This window comes from Coffea arabica, chromosome 2e, assembly GCF_036785885.1.
Source record: "Coffea arabica cultivar ET-39 chromosome 2e, Coffea Arabica ET-39 HiFi, whole genome shotgun sequence".
NCBI classification, from domain to species: Eukaryota; Viridiplantae; Streptophyta; class Magnoliopsida; order Gentianales; family Rubiaceae; genus Coffea; species Coffea arabica.
The window spans coordinates 17,670,514-17,693,264 of record NC_092313.1 but is presented as its reverse complement, the minus strand read 5'-3'; the positions used below and the strand labels follow the sequence as shown (position 1 = coordinate 17,693,264).

The 22,751-nt window shown below is 35.8% G+C and overlaps 2 protein-coding genes and 1 long non-coding RNA gene across 4 annotated transcripts; 2 read left to right on the top strand and 1 right to left on the bottom strand.

The window, feature by feature from the left end:
• The first annotated feature begins 2,958 nt into the window (after positions 1 to 2,958).
• LOC113728673 (uncharacterized) lies at positions 2,959 to 4,438 on the top strand. Its single transcript, XM_027253046.2, has 4 exons — positions 2,959 to 3,694; positions 3,771 to 3,842; positions 3,927 to 4,055; positions 4,149 to 4,438. The coding sequence occupies exons 1-4, from the start codon at positions 3,107 to 3,109 to the stop codon at positions 4,350 to 4,352; spliced, it is 993 nt and encodes a 330-aa protein (XP_027108847.2). The 5' UTR covers positions 2,959 to 3,106; the 3' UTR covers positions 4,353 to 4,438.
• Positions 4,439 to 9,617: 5,179 nt separating this feature from the next.
• On the top strand, positions 9,618 to 15,291 carry LOC113731446 (polyadenylate-binding protein 2-like). 2 transcript variants are annotated; one of them, XM_027256730.2, is made up of 9 exons: positions 9,618 to 10,398; positions 11,003 to 11,121; positions 11,257 to 11,913; positions 12,010 to 12,087; positions 12,184 to 12,273; positions 12,548 to 12,685; positions 13,707 to 13,886; positions 13,980 to 14,180; positions 14,902 to 15,291. In XM_027256730.2, the coding sequence occupies exons 1-9, from the start codon at positions 10,140 to 10,142 to the stop codon at positions 15,145 to 15,147; spliced, it is 1,968 nt and encodes a 655-aa protein (XP_027112531.2). In that variant the 5' UTR covers positions 9,618 to 10,139; the 3' UTR covers positions 15,148 to 15,291. The 2 variants fall into 2 exon arrangements, with proteins under 2 accessions (XP_027112531.2, XP_071935589.1); XM_072079488.1 differs by having other exon boundaries at positions 10,000 to 10,398; positions 12,563 to 12,685.
• Positions 15,292 to 18,284: 2,993 nt separating this feature from the next.
• On the bottom strand, positions 18,285 to 20,234 carry LOC140037211 (uncharacterized). The gene is made up of 5 exons (XR_011841137.1): positions 20,050 to 20,234; positions 19,371 to 19,444; positions 18,866 to 18,950; positions 18,689 to 18,751; positions 18,285 to 18,581 (listed from the first exon to the last, which is right to left on the bottom strand). It is a non-coding gene; the product is annotated as an uncharacterized lncRNA (long non-coding RNA).
• Between the last annotated feature and the right edge of the window lie 2,517 nt (positions 20,235 to 22,751).

The window sequence follows — 22,751 nt, the reverse complement described above, 5'->3', positions numbered from 1 at the left end:
GAGGGGAAGAAAAAATGAAAAAAAAAAATTGGGGAGAGGGGCTGCTGGTCGTCTGGTACCGCGAGGGAAGAGGGAGGGGGAAGGAAGGAAGAAGAAGAAGAAAAGGAGAGGAGAGAAAAGAAAAAGGAAAGAAAGAAAGAAAAAGAAAAAGAGAGAGAAAAAGAAAGAAAAGAAAAAAAATGGAAGGGCCATGGCTGCTGGGACTGGGAAGGCAGAGGTAACGGGGGAGGGAAGGGGGAGGGAGAAGGAAGAAGAAGAAGAAGAGAAAAAAGAAAAGAAAAAGGAAAGAAAGAAAAAGAAAAAGAAAGAGAAAGAAAAAAAAAAGGAAAAAAAGTTTTTCCCCTTAAAAAAACTTCTACAAAAAAATTTGGGATAATTTCAGAAACCTCCCCTGAGGTTTCTGACAGTCTCAAGGACCTCCCCTGAAGTTTCGAAAATCCCTTATACCTCCCCTGTCAGATTGTTGGGTCCCAAAATGACTTGAAAAACGTTGAATTGACACAAATATCCCTGCTGTTGAAGTAATATATTCTGATAATAACATGAATTAATTAGTGAAATGAGTAATAGAAAGGATTAAGTAACTTAACTGGAATTTGATAATAAAATGAATTGCTAATTTGGGCTAAGAGAAAAGGCGCCAAAAATGGGCGCCCATTTGGTTGTTGATGTGACAATGGTAGCTGACTGAACGTTAATTTTGGTGAGGAATAGACCTTCTTGAGCCATACTGATCATGAGAAGAGCATTTGAGAGCTCCAGGAGAAACGGGAGAATTCTTGAAGAAATTGAGTTCTGGAAATTGAGCTGAAGTATTGCTGCAAAGGGTGAACTGTTGGTGTTCTGAGAGCATCTGAAGCAAAGCAAGGTTAGATACTACGTAGCTTATGGCTGATGAAGGTTACTGACCATGTGGAAACTGAGCATGTCTTCTTATTTTCCTACATTAGCTCTGCGTTTCTGCTTTTGTTATTAATATGATCACCTGACAATGTTTTCATTATTTCTGGTTATAATAGTTATAAACTAGAATGTGTATTCATGCATATGTGATGGTGCTGTTTATATGAATCATACAAAGTGGTTTGCATGAGGTCTAGGGAGTTACTCTGTCATAGTATTATATGTTTGTATACATTGAAGTTCATAAATAGTGATATCTGATGTTGTAGGATGGTGACTGGTGATGTGTATGACATTGTACTCCATTGTGGAGGGACAAAAGTTCGAATTTCCAATATAAATCCTGAAAAATACTCTTTCTTTAATCTGCTGAATGATGTTGCCGAGAAGGCATTAGATGAACTGCCTGGAAATATTAATCTTCTTGTACATATGAGATGTGCAATACCTGGAACAGAAGCTTACATTGATGTGAATGATGATGAAGCTGTCCATGATATGTTCAGTGTGTATGAAGGTCAACCAGTCATAAATATAGAGGTGTTCAACATGGATATTATCCCAGCTGAACAACCTGTCATGTTGTTGAGAAAGATTGATGGTGAGAGTGAGCACATAGAAATTCAGAACAAACACTCTGCCTTGGCTGCTGATGAGCAGAATGTTCATGTTATTGACTCCCAGGATGAGGGGTATAGGGGTGAATCGAGCTCTGATGATTCATGGAAGCAAGGATTTGATGATGACAATGAAGATGATATAGGTGATGAGCTAATGGTTCTGTCTGAGAATTCTAGCAGTGATGAAAGTTTTCAAAACTTGGATGATAATGAAACTGGTGATCTAATTGTACCAGATTCTGAATCTGAGCAAGAAATGGACCCTTTAAAAGAAGTGCTAAGAAACAAGATGTGGACTTACAATCCAAGAGAGGACATAGAATTCAAGAAGGGACAGCTATTCACTAATGTTGATGCCTTTAGAGCAGCACCGAAGGATTATGTGATCCAAAAAGGATTTCCCATCAAAAGGCTGAAGAATGAGAAAACCAGGTGTACTGCAATCTGTGATAGTGCTGGATGTACATGGAGGATTCATGCGTCCCCTATAGCTGATTCAGTAACATTTATGATTAAGACATACACACCTGAACACACATGTGTGATGGATAATAAAAATCGTGAGGCCACCTCTGACTGGATGGCCAAAAAACTGATAGCTGTGATGAGAACCTATCCTAACTTGTCAAGAAAGGGCATTGAAGCTGAGATGCTAAAATATGGTGTGCATCCTAGTAAACAGCAAGTGTATAGAGCCAAACAAAAGGCAAGAGAAGAGATTGAAGGCACACATTCAGAATCATATAGTAAACTGCCCAAATATGCTGTGCTTCTTAGGCAACATAATCCTGGTAGTGTTTGTAAGATTCATTATGACAGACCAAATCTACTAGTTGAACCAAGGTTCCTCAGACTTTTTATTAGCTTTAAAAGTCAGAAAGATGGATTTTTAGGTGGTTGTAGATCCTTTGTCGGATTTGATAGATGTCATTTGAAAGGTAGTTTTGGTGGAGTATTGCTGGCTGCTGTTGCATTGGATGGTAATAACAGCATATTTCCCATTGCTTTTGCTATTGTTGAGGTAGAAAACAAAGAGACTTGGAGCTGGTTCTTTCATTTCTTTGAAGAATTTTTTGGACCATTCGATAACAACTGTCCCTTAACTGTCATGAGTGACAGACAAAAGGTATTACTAAATACTTTACTTTGCCAAATTTGGACAACCTGCTGTGTAGATATGGTAAAAAAGGCTGACTGATTTTTTGCTTTTGATGTAGGGGTTGAACATTGCATATGAACAGCAGCTGCCATCTGCAATTGGAAGATACTGTTGCAGACATATTTGCATGAACTTCAAGTCTCAATTCCCTGGAGTGTTACTGAGTACCTTCTTTTGGCAAGCTGCTAAGAGTTATGATGCAGTTGGATTTACACAAGCAATGCAGAGAATCAAGGACATGAATATAGAAGCATGGAGGTACTTATCTAAGATTCCAGTTTCTGCTTGGGCTAGACATGCTTTCTCAACAAATTTGAAATGTGACCATGTCACAAACAATTTCACGGAATCCTTCAATGCTTGGATTGGAGACTTAAGGTGCCAACCAATACTGACACTTGTTGAAGGACTGAGGAAAAAATTTATGAAGAAATTACACAAAAGGTACCAGAAGGCTTGCACATGGACGTCTGCTATCCCAAAAAACATCATAGAAAAGCTCAAGGAAATTGCAATACATTCTAGGAGATGTTCATTGCAGATGGCCAGTGAGGATTTGTTTGAAGTTACTGATGGTGACAGAACATTTATAGTGAGTTTGAACCAGAAGACATGTGACTGTGGAGCTTTCCAATTGTCTGGACTCCCATGCAAGCATGCTGCACTTGGAATTGTATACAAAAGACAGAAGTTGGAGACATACTGTGATCCTTGCTTCTCAACAGAAATGTATCTCAAGACATATAGTGGCATGATACATCCAATTCCTCACGAGAAGAGATGGCCTCCATTAATTGATGTCACACCAAAAACTGTCCTTCCACCACCATTGAGAAGAGCTCCAGGTCGTCCAAGAGTTAATAGAAGGAGAGGGCCTGATGAGCCAAGCCAATCTCAAGCAAAAAGGTCAACCACTATGAGATGTGGCAACTGCAAAGCTACTGGACATAATACTAGAACATGTCAAAGAGCACCTGTGAGACAAAGGAGTACAAGCACCAGCACAAACAAGGTTCAGTCTAGTGGTTTAATTGAGAGACTTGAAATTGCTAAGCGAGCTTGTAATTTGTTATTAATTTTCATGTCAGGGGACTCAATTTGCTAGAGGAAAGCCAGGAAGGGGAATTGCAAATACAGGGCTTGCAGGATCTGTTCTATGGGTTACAATTCTTTTAGATTCAGAAACAGACTTTTCTTATGTTGCTGTTGTCTGATAAGCTAATGCTTGCCATTGATTTGTGCAGGATCATGCTGATGGCAATGTGCCTATTGTAGTTTCTAGTCAAGGCAATAACCGAAGTCCATCAACTCAATTACCATTAATGAATGCTGACTTGAATCTGCAAACAGCAACCAATGCTACTAAGAGAAAGGTATTTGTTCCTTAATCCTTTTTCAGAGATAGCTGCACTTTTAATGCTTATTTACATGCCTGTATATTAATCATGCTTCATCTGCAATTTCAGAGAGGCCGACCTTCCAACAAATCTGCTCCATCTGTTGTATATAACCCCAAAAGGAAAACTTCAACAGCAGCACCTCAACCATTTGCAGGAATGCATACTGCTGCACTACATCCCAGTGGAAGTGCCCAAGTACAAACTGATGTCAACATCAATGCTTCAGTTTCTCATGATTCTCATAATGTCAGTAGCAGCTTCACCTTTTAGTAGAATCTATTAAGAGTCTTTTGTTATTTGGATATCAGAGGACATGAATATCTGATCATTACTGATGAATATCAGGATCTTTTAGATGTCTTGGTTATCTAATTTTGGTATCTGAACATTAATTATCTGATGTTTTGGACGAATTTATCTTTTTGTATTAACCTGGATGCATAAGTGGAAAGATTTGGCTGTTGTACACTCAAAATGCTTCTCAACAGAAGACTGAAGTTCCATTTGCACTATTACTTGTACACTGTGTTTTTGTAAAATCTGTCATGTGGTATTCAATAAGCAAAACTGGAAGCACATGATAATGAATCTGGTTCTTTACTATTATGAATCAATACTCATCTTTATTATTTTATTTTATTTTAATTTCGGCATTCAATGCGTTTAAATTTATTTTATCCGATAAATAAATTTCTATTTAAGGCACCTTGGGTATTCTATGAGTATAATGGACGAAAGGCATAAAGAGCTGGTCTTTTATTCAACAACGAATTTATTTTTATTTTATCCGATAAATAAATTTCTATTTAAGGGACCTTGGGTACTATGTTGTTGTAATGGAGAAAAGCCATAAAGAGCTGATTTTTTATTCAACAACGAGTTAATTTTTATTATATCTAATAACTAAATTTTTGTTTAAGAAAAATGGGTACTCTGTTCTTATAATGAATGAAAGTTTTGAAAAGTGGGGCTCTTTTATTCAACAACGGATTTATTTTATGTTATCCGACAAATAAATTAGTATTTAAGGAAAATGGGTACTCTGTAAGTATAATGGACGAAAGCCATAAAGAGCTGGTCTTTTATTCAACAATGGGTTTAAATTTATTTTATCCGATAAATAAATTTCTAAACTGCCCGCTCCTGTTATAGGTGACACTTCTTGTTGTGATAAAAAAATAGATTTTGATTAGAATTTTGCTACTTGTATGAGCACTTTTGCAGAAACCTCAGTCACAACCCAACAACATTCACTGGTTTCTCTTGCAACTTCAGTAGGCAATTATATAGAGCTCCAAAGCAACACTACTGTTTCTTATTACCGTCACAAAGAACTACTTTGAGAGCCGTTGGCATGAACTAGAAGACAATTTCTTGCAATACAGCCTTACCTTTTTCCATCAGTTTCACATACACCCCCTGCAATTTCAAAGGAACTAGATTCCATTGAAATTTTCAACATAAACATCCTCACTAATGACAATCTTGAGGGCAGAGGTGGAATTTGATTATTTTCTCTCTCCTGAAACACATTTTATATTCATTGTCCACCTCAATTGGGTTGGACCTGAAACTATCTACTTAGTTTTAGGGGAGGTATAAGGGATTTTCGGAACTTCAGGGGAGGTCCTTGAGACTGTCAGAAACCTCAGGGGAGGTTTCTGAAATTATCCCAAAAAATTTTTCAACTTACAAAAACTTCTACAATTTTTTCAAAAACTTCTACAGTGCACTACAGTAAAGTTTTAGACAAACTCCCAAAAAACTCAGGTTCCAAACAGGCCCGATCCAAGTCATTTACTATATATCTTTCTTGAAGTTATCGTGTGTGATTCTACTACACGCATTGATAACTTTTCGTATTGATTGTGATGTTTTAAAACTGCAAGTGCGTTCCAAAAGCCAACGCTGATTGTACTTAGAAATGAATGAACCTTGTCAAACTTGTACGAGAGCAAACAAATTAAGGCCCTTTGGATTGCATTTTTTCTGGATTTTCTGCAGAAAAATTATTGTAGCGATTTAATATATGTGAGATAAAATAGTGATAGGAAAATGTGTTCAAGGAAAACGAAACAATTTTTCTGAGGAAAATCGCAATTCAAAAGGGGCCTAACTTACTTCTGGCCAAATCACCCAAAAGAAAAATATTGATTAGAAAGTCTGTATTACTAAATTAAAAGATAAATATATAAATAAACATAGGATTACTTATTCCACCACAATCAGCATTATGAGTTTTAATTGATTTCGGATCAAATATCACAAAATGATGAGTTCTTATTTTATTTAAAAAAAGAAATAAATAACATCTATATGGAGTGTTTTTGGTGCCTTCCTCGCCGTCAAAATTAGATTTCAAATCGTGAAGTGTTTTTAGGTTCCGTTTGATAAAACTGAATCGGAATTCTGAAGTCTGAATTCTGAAATCTGAATACTGAAACAATTAATTTGCTGAATTTTAAACACTGAAAAAAATTTATGAATGTCTGAATTTTAATGCTAAACATATTTATACTGTTTGATAAACATTTATAACTGAATGCTTAATAAGTTAAATTTGACAATTTTGCCCTTATATCTTTTCATCCAAAAAAGAAATAAAACCTATGATTTAAGTAGCTAAAAATGTTAGGTATGAAAATGACAATATTTATTTTTAAATGAAATTAATATAAAAGACGAATTATATTATACAAGGAGTATGGAGAATAAGTGAAAATCATTCAAAAGGGAGAAAAGAGAAATAGAAAATCATTAGATAGAGAATATTAGGTTGTTTAATTATATAAGAATTTTGAACATAATTAATAAACAATGGTAGATTTGGTAGATAAGATAAGGTAGTTGAAATAATTATATTGATTTTTATGAGAATTAAGCATTCAGTTAGGATTCTTGTGCTGAAAAAAATGCACACAAGTTCAGCACTATTTAACAAGTTCAGCAAATGGATTTTCACTTATCAAACACTCAAAACATCTGAATGTCTGAAAAGATTCAGATTCAGCACTTGTTTATGTTATCAAACAAATCCTTAGAGTTTTCTTTACTCTTAGATTCTTAATTCGAATCTTATGCATGAAAATTAGAGATAGAAAGTACGTGGGTATGGGTGGAAAAAAAATAACGACAAGGCCCCGCAAGTGACCGTGAAAAAAGACGTTTCCATATATCCTCCCAAAAAAAAAAAAAAAAAAAAAGAAGCCTGGTGCATGTGCTCTCCTTAGTTGGTCTTTAATCCAAGGGTCAAGAAGAATTGCGCTTTAGTTAATTGAGAATCCAAGGGGCCAAAATTTTGACAACAAATGGATGATCAACTTTCGCTTTACTTTGCCCGATAATCGAAATAGACGAAGACCCAGCAGGGTTCTCGTGTTCTGAAAAGCCTTTTTTCAGCTAACAGTTTGCTCCCTCAATAGTAATGAACTGTTTAAGGATGTGTACGTTTTGCCATCAAGGGTGTAATAGTCATTTAACAAATTTCCAACCAACCTTAAATTGTAGTAACTGTTTCAATTTCTATTTCCTCATAAAGGACAATTAAATCTTTCCAATTTTTGCTGTCCCTAAAGTTCTTTGTCTAAGTAGGTTGCATGGATAACATCGAAGAGATTAGGGTTTGAAATTCACCATTTAACTGAAGGAATTTGTCGGACTAAACTAATGGAAAATTCCAATAACTGCAAGTGTGAGACATCTGATGCTAAAAAGCACCTTACTTAATTTAGTACGAGATAGTGGTCTAATTAACAAATCATTTTAGGAAAATTACCAAGGTATAGATGCTATGCTACGTTGATAAATATGCCACAAATGGGACCAAATCGTTTTTGTCCTGCACCCGTTTATAGCTCCACAATGTACTTCTGTTGCACGCTCTTGACTGCATACATCTGTCATACGCCGCCTTAAGGAACTAAAGGAGAGTTAGTACAATTTAAAAATGAAGGCCTACTTTTGTAGTTCTTCCGACGCTCTGTTTCTCTCCCACTCTCTATATTATTCTTTCTCAGAAGTGTCGCCTCTCTTGGTGATATATATTTCTAATACATGCCAAACTTCACGCTTTATTTAGATTTTTAAGCACAGGCTTAGATGTTGCATATTTGTTTTACTCTCTCTCGATGACAAAACAACCGGCATTACCTTGTTATAGCTTACCTGTGAACGATTTTTAGCAACTGGTGTCATTTTCTAAGGATGCATATACAGGGTTAGAAGAGGGTTGAGTGGAGTCGAGTTTTGTCTTAATCGAATCAAATTTTAATTTAATTTTATCGAGTTTGAATTTGATGAGTTCTCAATGTAAAACTTGAATTCAATCTCAATTTCAAATTCGAGTTCAAACCTACTTAATCTTTTAAAAAATATTTTTAAAATGAATAAAATAGTAACTTTTTTCTTAATAAAAAATAAAATATTAAAAATATATATGTAATTTCACTATTAAAATAAATTATATATATATAATTGAGCGGTTTGCGAGCTCACAAATTGAGTTTCTTTATGCTCAAATTCAATTTGGCCACCTCGAACTCGAGCTGAATTTTGACTGATCCGACTCAAAAGTGCTCACGAGTGATTTAATTCGTTTGCAACCCTAAGGGCATTTGATATAATTGAAGTATGAAATCTGAATTTTTAAATTACTAAATTTTAATGTATATTGAATGTTAACATTGAGTGATAAATGAACAGTTGTTTTGAGCAAATTTTGTTTAAAAAACTTAGACCTACCTAATTAATTAATGCATTATATTTTTTGTTATTAAACACATGCAAATATATTAAGATTTGAATCTATTAAATTTAAGTGTTAAATTAGGTTTATCAAACAAGATATAATACTACTAAAATTATATGACTAGTTGAGTGACGGGACGCAAAATTAGTGAAATCCAAAGTAGAAGCGTGATGGATATACGTAAAAAATTTGGAACTTAATTTGCATATGGAGTAGTTCATACTTCGCACCAAATGTGGATATATTACGTACAGAACTTTTTAAACTTAAAATGCTTATAAAGCAATACATTCTTCCTCTGACATACAATTTTTTTTTTTTTTTTGTAGTACAAAGTATACAAGCAGAATACTTCAAATTTTGAATATTTACGAGTGATCTAGTAGTTATTGATTACTAGTGCATAAGTTCGAGTTTTTTTTTTTTTTTTTTGTAAAGCATGAGTTCTAGTTTCAATCTGGTCTCAAAGTATACTCATAGGTTTCAAGCAGGTGCAATTTTCTGAGCTTATGCTTTACCTTTAGCGGCAAGAATCAGCTAATTTTTTCAAATAACTGATAGAAGAATCCGGTAGCAGCAAATTTAGAGGTAATCCTTTTTAATCTTATATATCGATCAAAGCAAACCCCTTGAGCCTTGAGAATGCAGTATCACGAACCCGCTTACGTACACACTGCCAGCGGACGAAAACACGAGTCCGGACCACGTCGAGTGGGGTCCCCTCTGCTGATCCAACGGCGCAGATTTTGTGCACTAGATTACCCACTTCCGCTGGTCGAACCGCGCGGACACCGCTATCTAACCCGCCAGGTATAAAAGAGCCGCCGCTCCTATCTCCCTTTCTCTTTCCCCTCTGTGCGCTTCGCACTTGTTCTTTACAACCCTCTCTCATTCCTCAGCGGCGTCGCCGTCACCGTCGGCGGTTTTTTTTTCCTACCCTCCGTCGGATATCCGACTTATCCTTTAAAAAAAAAAAAAAATTCATCCTTCCCTCTCCTCTCTCTCTCTCTCTCTCTCTCTATTTTAAAAAGCTAAAAGAAAAAAGGAAAAAGAAAGTCTTTGGGTTTAAAAATATCATTTTGTTCGATTTTCGTTTGATATATTGAAGGGGAAAAATATAAAACAACGAAAATTTCGGAAGCTTTTTCCAAATTTAGGCTGGCTTAATTTTTGGGGCTACTGTCTAGGGTTTGTTTCTCGAATAACAAGAGGAGAGGGAAGTGAGAAAAAAAATCACAAAAAAAACTTGAAAAATTTCCTAAAAATCCTAAATTTTTTGTGCTCCATTTAGCTACGGTTTTCGAGTTGAGATGGCTCAGGTTCAGGTGCCGCAGACGGTGATGAATGTGAATGCTGCTGCTGCTGCTGGCGGCGGCGGCGGCGGCGCGAATCCTCAGTTCGTGCCGACGTCGCTTTACGTCGGTGACTTGGATTTTAACGTGACCGATTCGCAGCTTTACGATCTGTTCAACCAGGTCGGACAGGTGGTTTCGGTCAGAGTTTGCCGGGATTTGACGACTCGCCGGTCACTTGGATATGGTTATGTCAATTATGGCAATCCACAAGATGGTTAGTACATACTCCTTATCCTTCAATTAAAGCTTTCTTTATATTTCCATTCAATTCCTTTGCTGCTTTAGTTAATTAATGGTTGCTTGCATGGTCATGTGGAGTTCGGGTGTTATTTATTGGAACAGTCTAGTTTCCTATGGCTGAATTCTCAAGTAAATGTCGCTGATTTAGGTGAGTTATGAGATTATTGTTACAGTATGTGTGGAGTTTATGTTGTGGACTGATTGATTAGTGTTATCGTGGTCTTGCATTTTTATTTGAGATGCCAATGTCCTTTGGTTTTTCAAAGTTGTAATGCAAGTAGTTCTAATAAGAAAGGATCATGCTTTTGGTATGTTTGAATTCTTGTGATGTATAGTGGTTCATCTTTATTCTTTCTTTCTAAGGAATTACTGGTCTTATTATTTAGCATCTCCGAGGCAATGGTTAGCAGTTCATCCAGCCATGGCCCAAGTGTTTGCTTTCTCTGTAGTTTTGTTTGTAGAAGTAAATTTCTTCTTTTTCCCCCGCTGGTCTTGTGGTTTCTTTGATCCTACCTGCGTTTGTTTGGGTCTTTTTCTCCAGTGCTGTTGCTAACCATATTTCTTTGTCTCCATCACAGCTGCACGGGCTCTAGAGATCCTAAATTTTACTCCTCTCAATGGGAAGCCCATTAGAGTAATGTATTCTCATAGAGACCCCAGCATACGTAAAAGTGGTGCTGGAAATATATTTATTAAGGTACCTAGTTGTTTGCTTCTCTTGTTCTTTTCCCCTTGACGTTGTATCCTGTGGCCTGATGGTCTGTAAAATTTTTGCTTCCAATTGAAAATTTTTTTAGTTTTTTTCAAATAATTATATACTCTCTCTTGACAGAATTTGGACAAAGCAATTGACCATAAGGCTTTGCATGAAACATTTTCTACATTTGGGAACATTCTCTCTTGCAAGGTGGCAACTGATGGTTCTGGTCAGTCAAAGGGCTACGGGTTTGTGCAGTATGACAGTGATGAAGCTGCTCAAAAAGCTATTGAGAAACTTAATGGGATGCTGCTGAATGATAAGCAAGTATATGTTGGACCTTTCCTTCGGAAACAAGAAAGAGAAATGGCAGTAGACAAGACAAAATTCACTAATGTTTTTGTCAAGAATCTCTCAGATTCTACCACTGATGAAGACCTAAAGAAAGTCTTTGGTGATTTTGGAACAATAACTAGCGTTGCGGTAATGAGGGACGAAGATGGAAAGTCAAAGTGCTTTGGATTTGTGAACTTTGAGAACCCTGAAGATGCTGCAAAATCTGTTGAAGCTCTTAATGGATATAAGTTTGACAACAAAGAGTGGTTTGTTGGGAAAGCCCAAAAGAAATCTGACAGAGAACAAGAATTAAAACAACGCTTCGAGCAGAGTGTTAAAGAGGCTGCGGACAAATCACAAGGGTTGAACCTCTATATAAAGAACTTAGATGATAGCATTAATGATGACAAGCTCAGGGAACTGTTCTCTCCCTTTGGGACAATAACTTCATGCAAGGTCTCTGGTTCTTGTCTCTTTGTTTGTATAGCATCTTTCCATTCAATTGTTTTGTCACAAAAGTCGAATTGTTGTGTTCTATCTTATATCTTCCAGGTTATGCGAGACCCAAATGGCATCAGCAGAGGATCTGGTTTTGTTGCATTCTCAACTCCTGAAGAAGCTTCAAGAGCTGTAAGTTTGTGGTTTTTTTTTGTTGTGGAACTTAAGTATGTTATGTTCCTCCATTCAATTGGCCTTGAATGTCTATGTTACTCTGTACTGCCACAGCTTTCTGAAATGAATGGAAAGATGGTTGTCAGCAAACCGCTTTATGTTGCTCTTGCACAGAGAAAGGAAGAGAGAAGAGCGAGGTTACAGGTATATTTTGGATGCAATCTATTACTTTGACTTTGTGGGCTAAAGCCTCATGAAAGCGGGAGATATTTTAGAATAAGTGTCAGAATACAGTGTTTTTTTATTTAATAAAAATTATTTTCAATGGATGATCTGTAATTTGAAGGACACACTCGATTTCTCTCTCTCTCTCTTTTTCTCACACACACACACACCAGTTTTGAAATTTTGATGCTTTAGCTTTTGTATCTAGTATGGTTATTTCGATGAGCATGGTCAATTTCTTGCATTTATACAGGCTCAATTTTCTCAGTTGCGTCCGATTGCGATGGGACCTTCTGTTGCTCCTAGAATGCCAATGTACCCCCCTGGCGGTCCTGGTCTGGGGCAACAAATATTTTATGGACAGCCACCACCTGCTATCATGCCTCCCCAAGTAAATACATTCTTCATATGAATCTGTTTCTTATTCTGGTTGTGCTGATTACTCATTTTCTAACACGAGCTGATTTGAATGAGCTGTTTGGTTGAAGCACAGTATGCTTGCTTTTACTTTTCTTTTCCTTTTAGATCTTAAGGGGAGAGTTGTAAGTTTTTAATCATTTGTCTGAGCCTTTTGAGATGACTGTGGCTGATTTTAATTTGAGCAAGGAGATCACTGCATCCTTAACAAGATATTATGGGCTGATAACATTTCATTGGGTCAGATGTTCTTTCTTTTGTGAAGTGTACCGTTGGCATTAATATGTAAATAGGTGGGTTTATATATACTACGGTGGTAGGCTGATGATAGGTATCCAAGCATTCACAAAAACATGCTCTCAATGTAAATTAAAGATGCTGATGGCCAAAGGCTGGTGATTTTATGTTTGATTAAAGTCCTTGCTCCTTACATCGTTGCTTAATTTATAACAGTGGCTTCAAAGCATTCACAAAACATGTTCTCAATGTAAATCAAAGATGCTTATGGCCAAAGGCTAGTGATTTTATGATTCAATTAAGTCCTTCACTCCTTACATCAGTTGCTTAATTAATAACAGCGGGTTCCCTCCATGTACCTAAGTGCATCTATTGATATGATGTGCTTGCTAAGCTTGCTAAAGTTTCAGAGAAATACATTGTCCCTGATTGTTAGGTCTGTTCTGCTTTATGGGGAGATTATTCTTATTGATTTGCCATACTTATGTTACACAAACAACCTGTTTCTCTCTGTTCTAATTTGAGTACAGTGCTTTTTTTTTTTGGTTTTTTTTTGGGGGGGGGGGGGGAGGTTAGATTACTGGGATGGTGCAGGGATATTGGGATATTAGATTTATTAGTTGGTGCAGGGATATTGGGATATTTTTGTTTCATCGTGTTTATGCATATGTAATGGATGTTTCATCGTGTTTATGCATATGTAATGGATTTGCACAATTGTTGGAAAGCTGAGGGTGGTTTTTTGTTTTACTTGTCAGCCTGGTTTTGGTTATCAACAGCAGCTTGTTCCTGGAATGAGGCCTGGTGCAGGTCCGATGCCAAACTTTTTTGTGCCATTAGTTCAGCAAGGGCAGCAAGGACAGCGTCCTGGTGGCAGGCGGGGTGCAGCTGTTCCAGTCCAGCAGGGTCAACAACCAGTTCCACTGATGCAACAGCAGGTTTGCAGATGAATTCCATGCCTATCCTTGCTTGTGGCGCTAGAATCATTTTTTTTTTCTTTTATGATCTTCTCAATTTTCATTTTGTGACAGATGGTTCCAAGGGGGCGTGCATATCGTTACCCTCCAGGCCGTGCCCTGCCTGATGTCTCCATGCCAGGTGTTGGTGGAGGCATGCTTTCTGTCCCATATGATATGGGTGGCATGCCATTGCGTGATGTTGTTTCTCAGCCAGTTCCAATTGGGGCTTTGGCATCTGCCCTTGCAAATGCTTCTCCTGCTGATCAGAGGACGGTAGGCTAATATTTGACATTTTTATCTGTTTAGCATAGTCCATTCAAGAAAAGAGAAAAGTATAGTATGCATGTGCCTTTATATTCTTAATTTAGGATGCTGTACATTTGTGTATTTATCCATAATTGCTGTTTTCTAATAATGGTGATTTTGGAGTTCTTGACTGATGCCTGTTGTGTTTGAATTGTGCTTTTTATGCTTGGCAGCTTCTAGTCTTTGAAGAGCAGTACTTAGTAATTTGGTCCGTCAGTTTTTCTGTATCTCATGTTGAGCTAGATACTTTGAAATTGTGGAAACTGCCGAGAGCATCTTTCTGTTCTTATTTTTTTATAATATGTTTGTTTAAATACTTTGACTGGAAAAAGTGAAGGGTTTGTTTCAAGGAGTTGTGCTGTTTTTGGGTTTTAGTACTTGTGGGATGTCTTGGGCATAATGGTTTTCACTGTGTGGCAACTTCGTAAATAATTCTTAAAGCACATATTTCTGGCATAATTGAGGAGGACATTTGACTAGTGATGTTCGTGCTTGAATGTGTGCTTCTCTTGGGTCATAAGTTTGTTGGAGCATGTTCTTACTGGACAATCTCCTACTTTGACAATTTCTTTGCTTCCCTTTATCCCATCCCGAGCATAATGTGGGGTGAGTTATGATGCTTAGTTTGAGAGTTCTATTATTATCGGAATTGTTAATTTGTCATCACTTAGTATGATTTTAACTGCAGATGTTGGGCGAGAATCTATACCCACTTGTCGAACAGTTGGAGCCTGAAACAGCAGCTAAGGTTACTGGTATGCTTTTGGAGATGGACCAGACGGAGGTTCTACACCTGCTTGAGTCACCAGAAGCTCTGAAGTCCAAGGTTGCGGAGGCCATGGAAGTCTTAAGGAATGTTTCTCAGCAGCAGCAGGCAGGCAATCCGGCTGATCAATTGGCATCATTGTCCTTGAATGATGGTCTTGTTACCTGAGTGAACTGATTGGGGAGTTAAAACCTGTTGTGCTTTGGTTTTTGAAACATGAAATTTGGAGCTTGAGTCATTTCTTTTTAGTTTGGAATCTACCACTCTGTTATGTTGACCTAAACCCTATTGGTTTTCGAGATTGTTTTCTTACCGCGCGTTCACATCAGTAGATGAGAAAGCTGCATTGTTTTAGGTTACTGGGAACTGAGACTTTACCACAGATCCTAGCTACCTCAGGTAGTATGAAGTAACCAAAGCTGAAGCTAATGTGCTAGTATGGTATTAATCTTTTAACAAGTTAGATATCGGCTACGTTGTCAGCATCCATTTTCATTTTAAGTTAGTCATTCTTCAAAGCAAATAAATACCATTAGATAGTATACCAGTAGTTGACATCGTCAGGTTCATGCTCTTTCTTATTCACGCTGATAAGGGAGCATGTGCTTAAATGCACGGTGGAAACTTAAATATGAGTGGTCAAAATGCTCTCTACACCGGAGCTGGATATTAAACTTAAAATTCCTTATTCCATTGTTTCCTTTTTTATTTGTTTTTTCACCTTCTGTTGTTTGTAGGACTAAGCTTGAGATTCTAATTACGAGCATTGTTTCTTTGTTATAGGAAGGAAGCTATCGATGTGGTTAAATCTATGTCCATGGAAGATTATGGATTGGGCCAATTATTTGACAAACTTAGACATTGGTGACCAATCGAATTTGCGACAACTAGATGAAAAAAAAAAAGACTACACAGTAGTATTAAGGACTACTCAACGATTGGAATTCCAAACGCCCTCGCTTGTATGCCACGTCGCAATGCTAAAAGGTTTCTATTAGCATGAAAACCTGAGCTTCGCAGTCTAAGAGTGTGATGGAATGCTGAAGTCATTTAAAATCGAAGTGTCCATAGCGAATAAAATTGTCATTGGATTCCGAAATAAAAGAAAAAATAGTCCAAGGGTCCGCGACCTAAAAAGGGATCTTGATGCTCAAAGAACATAATTATCAGCTTGGTGGTATGGTTACTTTCAGTAGATATGCGAAATAGGTGGGATGGACGGATTTTGGTTGAGATTAAAAACGAGACCAGAAAAACTGGATCTATAGTTCTATACCCAAACAGTTTCATATAGTCATGAGACAAATATGGATAGGACCAAAATGGGTTAAGTCTATTTTGATACCATCCAAATTTCAATAAATTCTATTTTAGTGTTTTTTAGTACAAAACAAACTTCTTTTCTCGTTCACCTATATTGTAAATTGCTCCAATTTACAACCAAAATTCTTTTTATTTTTCCTTTTTTGGATCTACAATATAGATTTTCTAGGTACATAAGTTAGTATGCAATGTAGATTTATGGCATACACTTTTTTTTTTAAAGAAAATCATATCAAACCAAATTAATCATGCAGATCAATACATGGGCTGAGGAACAAAAGGAAAAAAAAAATTTAAAGAGGTGACATTGTCCAATAAATTCATGGAACATCATAAGTGAAGCAAGTAAAATTGTCTAAATATCATATTATATTATGATAAATTAAATTATTTACGACGAAACCAAGCTATAGATCCAAATTCACAAAAAAGTGCATGAATTTTTATAGTTAACAATCAAGTGATATCCAAAATCTGAGCAATTGTAAGAGAATAAACTAGCAAGAATATAAAAAAAATTAAAAAAAAAGAATCAAATATAAACAAATCAAGTATGAAGACAAAGAAGTTTTGTTTTTTAAAAGAAATAGAAAGAAGGAAAAAGCAACAATAATGGCATTACCCTAGCATTCCATCTTTCCATTTTTTTTGGGGACATTTTTCACATTGACCCAATTTAAAACCCAAGTTCCTTTGAGTCCATCCCGTCCAAGTTTTAATTGGACATGGATAGCCCCTCTAAATTTGGATTAATTGCCACTAATAGCCCATTGTCCAAGTTCAAATTAATGTTATTGTTCTGTTTCCCCTCCATATCTCTATATCTGTTCCACTCTCTTGACCCCGTTTGCGTAAAACTAGGAGGCATAAACGCGCTTCGCACGATAGAACTATAAAATGCCCTGCCCAGTTTTGAAGTAATAAAAGAATAACAATTTATGTAAAAAAGTATATTTTTTAGTATAGGCATTCCACAAGTCTGAAATTTTGTTCATATTTCTCGGACGTTTCTCACAAAGCCTCTGGTCAACGGCAACCGCCAACTTTCATTTTTTACAAAACCATTTCTGGTGAAAAAAATGGAGCTAACGTAGTATATAATACAGGAATACTGGCTCCCAGGAAACCATTTCTTACAAATATAGTGTAGAGTTAAAAGTAAAATGATTAATCAGAGAGGTTAGCTAACAAGGTAGATGATTAATCAGAAGGCATTTATGCGCAGTTGAAATACAACATAAATAAAATGGAGTTTAAAAATTTATCACAAAACTGCAAGAATGCAAATTTTACGATAATGTTGCAGCATCTTTATGAATAAATATTGCAAATCAGGATATTTATATGGAAAACAACCTATAACAAAGTACTATGCATCATTGGTAGCAATAATTGGGTGAAGTACTAAAAAGAAAAACCTGGAGCTGTAAGCCAAAAGAAATTAATTTCATTCAGGTGGACAATAAAATTTAAGCTATTATTGACTAATTCTCTGCTTTTGCAAAAATGTATGCTCTTTGAAGGGTTCTACAAAAATTAGTATAGTCAAGATTTCCCTGTGGAGTTAGTGCCGAGGACGAGCAACATGAGATGGTCAGAAGGAAGAACTGGCAGAGTCATTTAATAACATGAAGATTCTTAACCAAACATCTTTAGTCACCTAGGCAGATGCTATTAACATTCACAGAGCCTAAACCAGGAAATATCTCTTCAATAGACTCAAAACGTATACACTACTTATTCACAAATTTTTCAAAAACTACACCATTTTTTGAAACAAATACTACTTATATACAGCCTTACTTAGTTGCTGACCTCCACCATCCACCAAAAAAAAAAAAAAAGGAACGGCATCACTATGCCTAAAAAAAAATGTCTCACAATATGTGCAGAAGACCATAACAAGCACTAATTCACATCATTTTTCATAATCCAAATTCCATTCACATATCAAAATATTTCAGCTTTATACAAAATCAAAAGACAACAAACACAAAATTTCATTCACATATCAAAATGTTCACAGCTCATTCCCCTGCAGTTCAGGAGAACATACGTCCAGTATGGAAGAATAATTACCCCAAGAAAAGGAAAACTAAAACGGAAAATATAGACCTAAGATCAACTCCATAATTTAGTTATTAGCTTCTGGGCTAAGTTTATTTGGTCGAGCTCCTCTTCAACATTCTCCTGTTGAAGCTCGTGTATGACGGCAAGGAAGAGAAACCAGAGCCTCACCTGCTTTCATCTATTCAATTGGTCAAAGGAACCGATTCAGCCTAAAACACATAACAATTCAAAGGACAAAATAAGAGCCAAAGATAAGCATAAAACAACGCTGGAAAGTGAGTAATTTGTTGAATAGTAAAGGCGCAAGTGAACTCACCAACTTTCTGTAGTTGAGAAAATAAAACATTTCAAGGTAGCGCTGCATTTTAAGGCGATGAAGCTTGGAGATGAAGAATGAAAAGCTTCAGAATATGGATTAAAAAAAAAAAGCTTAACTGAACTAATAATATTTTCGCAGCTTAAAAGTCAAATGAATGAGTAGGCTGCTGCTTACTTCTCTTGTATACGTTTCAGGCGTCCTGATGAGATGGTTCCCCAATAGGAAGCATCTTCTTTACACCTCTCAATGTAGAAACGACCTGAAAATGCAGAAACGACAATTTACTGGTGCAAGCCACCAAAAGTTGATAAACAAAGAAATGCTCATGAGTTTCGGCGTTCCTTTCTTAGGTCCATTTGACAACAGTTATTTTCTGATCAATCAAGACTGACTCATAAAGATGATGAACAATCAATTAAAACAAAGAAATTAAAGTGAAATAAACTTCACCTTCAAGGGAGCCGATAGAGAAGAGGGAGATGACATGGCGGCCGAGGAGGAAAAAAATCGATGAAGAAAAGGAAAAAAGAGAAAAACAAAAAAAAACAAAAAACAAAAAAAGAGAATCCAGTCATATTCAGATGAACTTGAAACGCCTGATCAATAAATGTCTGATAGGTCAAAGAAAGAAGCTAGGTATCAAATAACTTCATTTTACTGGGAATGCATATCCAGTCACCTTAACCTTAGATATATATAACAAATCTTTATCAGCAAACAGGAGAGCAACAGAGAAGAGGAAAGCACTTGTTTCTGCATCCAATAAAATAGCGAGAGGGGCAAAGGTTAAGAAGATACAATAACAAAGAGTAAATGCGGCACAACAAGTAGCAGAGAACAAAGCGGGAAAAAGTATAACAAAGTCAAGGTTAAAAGGAAAAAGAGCATAAAACAGAAGGTGGGGTAAGATAACCTGTACGTAGCAAGAAAGCACGAATGGGAGCTACTAAAAAAGACAAAAACAGTGATGCAAGAACTGTTGATAGGAGGAAAGTGGAAAACACAGCTCAGGAGGCCACGGTAGAAAACTAAATTTAAATAAACCGCATGAGAAAGAAGAGAAAAAACAAATCGAGCCGAATAGCAAAACAAATAGGCAATGCAACAGTAACAGATTAGGAGGGCATAAATTTTAGGGGGGAAAAAACCAAATAAGAATGACAATGCAGGCAATACGCTGAAAAAGGAGATAAAATCAAAGAATAACAGTGGAATTAAACCTTACGGAAGAAGACAGCAAGATAGCAATTCTTACAAAGAAAAGAGAAAGTAGGAAAAAGAAGCGAGGCTATAGCTCAGAACCAAGAAGCAAGCAACTGAAGAGGAAGAAAAGAACAATGAAAATGAGGCACAGTTACCGTGAATCATGATGATGATAGTTGGAAAATGTGGCATCAGAAACATAGAAACCTCTATATACATCGGAGAAACAAAGAGCTTTCAGTCTTGTCAATCAAAGGAAAGAGGAAAAAAGGCATTCTTTGGGAGGTTTGCAGAGAAGAGCTGAAACTCCCAAATCGCAAGGAGAAGGAAGAAGCTCAGCAAGATACAACGGTGCATTTGATTTTAAAAAAAGGGCAATATCGTCAAATCATACAACCCACATTAAGCCCATCACCCAACACCTGTCATCAATCAAACCATCACCTACCGTCATAAGCTCACTCAGCTAGCAAGCTGCTGACAAGAGAATGGTACCCATGCTACAGAGAAACGGTCTCTTCTCAAAACCGAAGGTCCTCACCTTCTTCTCTCGGACAAAGAAAGAATTCCACTTCTCCTCCCCCTAGCGAAAGCACGCGAGCCTCACGTGAATAACGACCAAACTCCAGCCAATAAAACGCAGCCACGTCAGCACAACAACCACCATCTTTAGAAAATTCATTCATGCTTTTACTATACTAGTGTGAATACCCGTGCTACGCACGGTGCTTTCATTATTAAAAAAAATTACAATCTATGAAAGAATTTAAGAATAGTAAAATATTATAATCTTGGGCACATGAAAGTATATTTAAAAAAATGAAACTTTGTAACAATAGTTCAATATATGATAAAAACATCTCCATTATTTATAAACGATCACTTTGATGAAGGTTGGATCTTGAAAAAAATAGAAATTTATATCATAAATTGAGCGACATAAGGGTCCAATTAAATATAATTGAATATTTAATTTGATAAGTAAATGAAATACTTACAGACATTTTGCCTTTGATTTGATAATCTTCTACGAAGGTGTGAACATTTTTCACACCAATCAACTCTGAGTACGAACGCCAGTATTGGGGGTTTAATTAATTCTGTTGGTTTTTGTGGAGTTCGCACTATAAATGAGAATACACGATTTTTGCATGAATTAATGTGTTGGTCGAACAATACACCTCCATTTTTCTGACAATTAAAAGCATACATAGTTCAAAATTAACTTTTGTTTTAAACAGTTTGTAAATAATATTGTGTAAAAAAATATACACATAAATAATGTATACCTTTGTTTTTAAATCTCTAAGATAAGAAGCATCATAACGAAACATGAATCGTGCATGCCTGTCTTGAAGAGCGAGGTATAAGGTACCACTAGAATCTCTAACTTCTATATTAACATTGTATCTATTAAAAAGAAATTGTGATGTATGATGCAACAAATTATATTAAAATTCAAAATATATGTAAATAATTACCTGACAATAGTGTCGACTACGTCATTACAATGGATACACACCATTTTTCCAAAATGAGATTGATATGATTGGCCACAATTTTTGCATAACTCATGGAACATATTGTCTAGGTTGATACTTTGAATGTAAATAAGTATTCGAAAATATTTAACCTAAAACCATCCAAAGAATATATAGATTACAATTATTAATTCGAAACTACATGTAGATACTTGTTCATTACTTAATTAATTGAGAGGAATTGTACAGTAAGTATAACTGCATATTCGGATATCCATATTCTCTTAGCATTTGATATCAACAATGTTTGGGATATTGTAAAATTGCATGACCGCAACCACGTCACTAATTTCTGAGCACATTTATCATTCTCAAACCTGTACATTTTTCAAATACATATTCGTAAAGGTATGAAATATTATTAATAATTTAATATTTTGGTATTTGTAAAACTTACCAACTGTGTAGGTATTGAGCAAAATTCAAGTAGTGATTGATATACAATTTGCTTGCTCGAATAGTATACAGTAACGGTCTTGCACAATGTGCTTTATTTATTAATAAACTATAAAATTTAAATAAAATAAAATGAAAATAAATTGAATTACCTTTATAATTTCTCACACAAATACCACAGGCTAGCAAAACATTATTTTTTGTAACAGTTTGACGCAAGTGTTCACCATCATCGGTTGCAAATTTATCACATAAAGTCAACCGAACTACTGTCAAACTTCATTTAGACAATTTTGGTAAGTATAAATCAAAATTTGTAGAATATAAAATACTTTAAAGGATATTGAATCTAGTGACTAATCTTTTGTCAAGTAAAAGTATGTCATACTTAGTTTTGTCATTGATAGATGTTTGATAGTGTGAACCAACGGATACAACTAAACCAATTACATCTGCAAAAGATAAAAAAATATAAGTAATACCACTTCAAATAAACAACTTAAATAGAAGTATGGTTAATTATGAATGAAATACCTATCAATTGCACATCATTGCCCATGTGTTGTTCTGTATCTTTTAGTTTGACCAGATTAAACTTGAAACGGGGTATGGTTGCACAATCATCCAAAATATTCACTATCTTCGTATCGTTTCCAAACGATAATTGGTACTGATGTGGTGCAAGTCGATATTTAAGATCTGTCGGAATTACATATATATTTTGAAACCAGTATACCTTGCCTTCATGAAGATTATCTGCGAAAATGTTTATCATATTACTGCCTTTTATAACTCCCTGCATGACAAATTTCTGATAGTTTTCAACAGATTAGTAAATATTCAATATTCAATATAATAAATAACATACACTCTTAATTATTACCTGATCATCTACAAAAAGCATCTTGATACATCCCGAA